The sequence below is a fragment of the Ahaetulla prasina genome, chromosome 4 (assembly GCF_028640845.1).
Source record: "Ahaetulla prasina isolate Xishuangbanna chromosome 4, ASM2864084v1, whole genome shotgun sequence".
In the NCBI taxonomy this organism is placed as follows: domain Eukaryota; kingdom Metazoa; phylum Chordata; class Lepidosauria; order Squamata; family Colubridae; genus Ahaetulla; species Ahaetulla prasina.
The window spans coordinates 16,468,001-16,473,256 of record NC_080542.1 but is presented as its reverse complement, the minus strand read 5'-3'; the positions used below and the strand labels follow the sequence as shown (position 1 = coordinate 16,473,256).

The window sequence follows — 5,256 nt, the reverse complement described above, 5'->3', positions numbered from 1 at the left end:
CGAGATTCATAACCTGCTTGACCCTTTCCCCTGAATTTAGCTTGATCATCTCCTACAACAATTGTAAGAAAGGTGAGAAAACTTTTGATGAAAGTTGATGTAAATTAATTTGTTAATACAACAACAACAACAACAACAACAACAACAACAACAACAACAACAACAGAGTTGGAAGGGAACTTGGAGGTCTTCTAGTCCAACCCCCTGCCCAGGCAGGAAACCCTACACCATTTCAGACAAATGGTTATCCAACATCTTCTTAAAAACTTCCAGTGTTGGAGCATTCACAACTTCTACAGGCAAGTTGTTCCACTGATTAATTGTTCTAACTGTCAGGAAATTTCTCCTTAGTTCTAAGTTGCTTCTCTCCTTGATTAGTTTCCACCCGTTGCTTCTTGTTCTACCCTCAGGTGCTTTGGAGAATAGTTTGACTCCCTCTTCTTTGTGGCAACCCCTGAGATATTAGAACACTGCTCTCATGTCTCCCCTAGTCCTTCTTTTCATTAAACTAGACATACCCAGCTCCTGCAACCGTTCTTCATATGTTTTAGCCTCCAGCCCCCTAATCATCTTTGTTGCTCTTCTCTGCACTCTGTCTAGAGTCTCCACATCTTTTTTTTCCCACTCTTTTTTTCCTTGTCTCCTGATCTATTTTCCCTTGGTTTATTATTCCTTTGCTAATTTTTGCATAACATAATAGTGCTTAACCTGAAAGGGAATACTGTGGTGGTTAGGTATTAATGTTGACTAGAGGTAGTATATCAGATACCCCGAGAGATAAGCACCTGCACATTTATCTATAGAAAAGTGCAACAGGGAGTGTAGCATTCTCAAGGGAGCAGGTTGATATTCTTTTTATTTCCTTAGGAAAATTTCAAATCTTCTACACATCATGATACGTAAAACAGAGTGCTGCTGGAGTGGAATACTAGCTGAAATTACCATGTGAGTTGGATAAATCCTAGAGAAAGTTTTAAAATTTTGGGGGTGGACCAATTGTTAAAGTGGTTGAGTTATTAGAAAATAGTGCAAATGCTTACTTTACCACTTATAGCAACATTATTTACAAATGTTGGAATTGTTTTTGGTCCAATGTTCGAATGTTTCAACCGGGACCAAATTTTCCCATATTTCACCTCTCCATCTCATAGGTTGACCATGTAATATGTGAATTTATGATATGCCATTTTTTTTCAGGCCCATATATTGCCATGCATGTGTAGGGCATGTCCCAATGTCCCATTCAAATTTCTGTTTTGTTGCCGCTTAAATAATCTTTTAAAATTAGTTCTGCCACAAATTTCTGAATTAGTTCTGCAACAAATTTCTGGATTTTGGGTTTGGCCCCGGTGAGATCTTGAGTATGTCCTTCTCCATCATATGGTATGCAACTTCATTTTGAATTCCCTTAGTATCTTCATTAAGGGACGCGGTGGCTCAGGGGCTAGGACTTTGAGCTTGTCGATCGAAAGGTCGGCAGCTCAGCAGTTCGAATCCCTAGTGCTGCTGTGTAACGGGGTGAGCTCCTGTTACTTGTCCCAGCTTCTGCCAACCTAGCAGTTTTGAAAGCACATAAAAATGCAAGTAGAAAAAATAGGGACCACCTTGGTGGGAAGGTAACAGAGTTCCGTGCGCCTTTGGCATTGAGACATGCCGGCCACATGACCATGGAGACGTCTTCGGACAGGGCTGGCTCTTCGGCTTTGAAACGGAGATGAGCACCGCCCCCTAGAGTTGGGAATGACTAGCATGTATGTGCGAGGGGAACCTTTACCTTTACCTATCTTCATTAAAGGAACTCAGATGAGAATATTTCATGATATCTATCTGCTGGTGATTAATTCTGGTGCAAATCATCACCTCTTTTTAATTCAAAAAATGAGGGTCTACCCAGCAAAACCTGCTGTGAACGCACTCCAACCTCCTGTTGTGTGCATATGATCCCATTTGTGGTATCCATTGGCAATTATTTCAGCAGATAATCAGATATCTTTATTCATAATTTCAAGTTCACTTGTCCGTTACTTGGTAAACCCATGAAGACACAACAGGGATCAGAGGCCATAAAATAGTATATCCATAGACTTTGGAGAATATAGAAGTTTGTGAAGTTCAGTATGTTTGTCTACTACTTTAAATTTCAATCCTTTGCACTTTTTTCTTAGGTAGCGAGAGAAAAGGTAGGTGACTAATCTACCGGTTGTATAAGTAAGTATAGAATGATAGCCTTTATTGTCATTGTACGTCATGTATACAAAGAAATTGTTGTAATCCTGGTGCAATCCATGACAAAAAATACAAACAACGTAAATAGTATAAAGAATAATCCCTATGCAAGCAATTAGGGGGGAAAAAAGAAAAGAAAGAAAAAGAAAAACTAGTCATACATTTCCGTGTGTACGTGGAGTGATTATGGTTGTGTTTAAGAGTCTGACAGCCCAAGGATAGAAACTATTTTTAAACCTAATTGTTCGGCTGGCTATGCTTTGATGTCCTCTGTCTGATGGTAGAAGTGCGAAGAGACACTGACCAGGGTATGAATCTAAGTATCTTCCTTAGTCTGCTGAAGCAGCGAGACCTGGCGATGTCATTCAGTGGTGTTAGAGAGCAACCAATGTTTTCTTGTGCTGAATTGATCACTCTCTGTAGTGCCTTCCTGTCTGGAACAGTTAAATCAGGGTACCATACTGTAATGCAGTATGTGAGGACATTTTCCATTGTGGACTGATAGAAAGAGGTCATCAGCCATTGTTCCACCTGATTTATTTTGCAGGAAAAAAAATCATTTCTAAGGAAATGAAGTCTCTGTTGGGCCTTGCCAATCATGAGGGACATGTTGTTTTTCCAGGTGAGATCTTGACTAAAAAGCACTCCCAAGAATTTAAAAGAGGAAACCCTCTCCACACAGCCCCCCTCGATATACAGTGGGGCAGGTTCCACTGTGTGCTTCTGGAAATCTAGAACCTTCTCCTTTGTTTTATTAGTATTTAGATGTAAGTTGTTTCTTCAGTACCATGCGGATACCTTCTGGACTCACAAAAGATGATTTTCAGTGCAAAGATAAACCCCTTCTCTCCTATTTTTTTTTGGTCTAAAGTTCATTCATTCCAACATTGTAAATAATGCATTATTTGTTTTTTATATCCAATGTCGTATTCTATACACAGGTTCACTAAAATTGAAGTTGCTGCCGCAAAACACAACCTTTCCATATAAACCTATGAATGATGCCTACAGAAAATCTGCACTGGAAATCTGTATTCTTTGAAGGAAGATGGATTTGCTCATTAAATGCTGTGGTTGGAGGAATTCTCTTGTTAAAGGTCACCCTATTTTCAGGGACATTCATCTTGTCCCAGCCTCACTTCTCTTCTCGAACAGAAACAAAGATGGGAGCTGAGAATTACACCACCACCCGAGAATTCATTCTACTTGGTCTCACCAGCCATCCCAAACCCCGGCTGCTACTTTTTGTGACTGTTCTCCTTATCTACTTGCTTACCATCTTTGGAAACACTCTGATCATCATACTGGTATCAGTTGATTCTCAACTGCATACCCCCATGTACTTCTTTCTCAGCCATCTTGCTGGCATGGAAATTGGGTATGTTACTAGCACATTGCCGCAGATGTTGAGTCACCTTTTGACTGGAAATGGTGTCATCTCCTTAGTACGTTGCACTCTGCAGGGTTACATGACTCTGGCTATGGGTAGCACTGAGTGTTTGCTATTAGGAGCCATGGCTTACGACCGCTACTTGGCCATCTGCCATCCATTGGTATATGCATTAGCCATGGACAGGTTGCACCAACTCTTGCTGGCCACATCCTGTTGGACCATTGGTTTTGTATTCTCTGCAATTTACGTGCTCTGCATCTTTCGTCATCCCTTTTGTGGGATCGTCATCGACCACTTCATCTGTGAACCACCTGCTGTGCTAAAACTTGCATGTGGTGACACACGAATCACCAAAGCCATTGGTTTTGGTCTCTCGACTTTTATTGTTCTCGTTCCCCTTTTTGTTATCCTGGCTTCCTACGGGTACATTCTGGATTCCGTATTGCGCATGCGGTCCACAGGCGGATGGCACAAAGCTTTCTCCACTTGTGGTTCCCACCTTGCTGTAGTAACCTTGTTCTATGGCACCATCATCTCTATGTACATTGTCCCCCAGTCAGACTCCACCTCTGATCGGGACAAGAAAATTGCCGTCTTTTATCTTGTAATCACTCCCCTTCTTAACCCCCTCATTTACACTCTAAGGAACAAAGACATCCATTTAGCAGCCCTCAAAATGTTGAAAATACTTTGAAGAAAAAACGTAAAACATTCTACATCTTGCTTAATTAAATGTTTATTAACTTAAGAAGTGGATATTAAAAATTGATTGAGAAGTTGGAAAATACTGAGAGAGAAACTCATCATAATTTAATTAAAACTTCTCACCTGGTGGTTTTCAAACAGGGAGTATCCCAAAGATTTGCAATTGTCACCTACCATGTTTATTGTATCAGAGTAAATGCAAATGTGCCCTTATCTGTGGTAGGTTTATTCCACTGTCTTCTTCAGAGGGAAGTCTCATAAAACTCCAAATACATCTGTCCACACTATAGGGAAGAATATACCATATTTTCCAAGTATAAGACACTCCGGAGTATAAAACGCCCTTAGTTTTTGGGGAGGAAAATAAGAAAAAAATAAATCTGCCTCTGCCTACCAGCATCCATTGGTATTCACCTAGCTAGAGTCCTTTCAGTGTGTGAGAGATTTGAGGGCTGTTTGGAAACTGAAACAGTATTTGCTATGTGAGCAACAAGGAAGAAGACAGCAAGGAGCCTGGGCATGGCTTAGAATAGAATAGAATAGAATAGAATAGAATAGAATAGAATAGAATAGAATAGAATAGAATAGAATAGAATAGAATTTTTATTGGCCAAATGTGATTGGACACACAAGGAATTTGTCTTGGTGCATATGCTCTCAGTGTACATAAAAGAAAAGATACCTTCATCAAGGTACAACATTTATTTATTTATTTATTTTTTATTTATTATTCAAACTTATATACCGCCCTATCTCCCAAAGGACTCAGGGCGGTTTACAGGCATATAAAAACATCAATATACAAATTAAAATAATCATTAAAAGACTTATTCTAATGCCAATAATTAATAATACCAATTATTAAAAATAGAAATATAAATATTAAAATCAATTTAAAACCCCTCTAAATTTAAAATCTAAGCCAGTCCTGC

At 39.5% G+C, this 5,256-nt stretch overlaps 1 protein-coding gene across 1 annotated transcript; it reads left to right on the top strand.

Moving 5' to 3' along the window:
• The first annotated feature begins 3,389 nt into the window (after nt 1-3,389).
• Nucleotides 3,390-4,313, top strand: LOC131198022 (putative olfactory receptor 2W6). The gene has a single exon (XM_058182531.1). It carries the CDS (start codon nt 3,390-3,392, stop codon nt 4,311-4,313), a length of 924 nt encoding a protein of 307 aa, XP_058038514.1.
• The last annotated feature ends 943 nt before the right edge of the window (nt 4,314-5,256 follow it).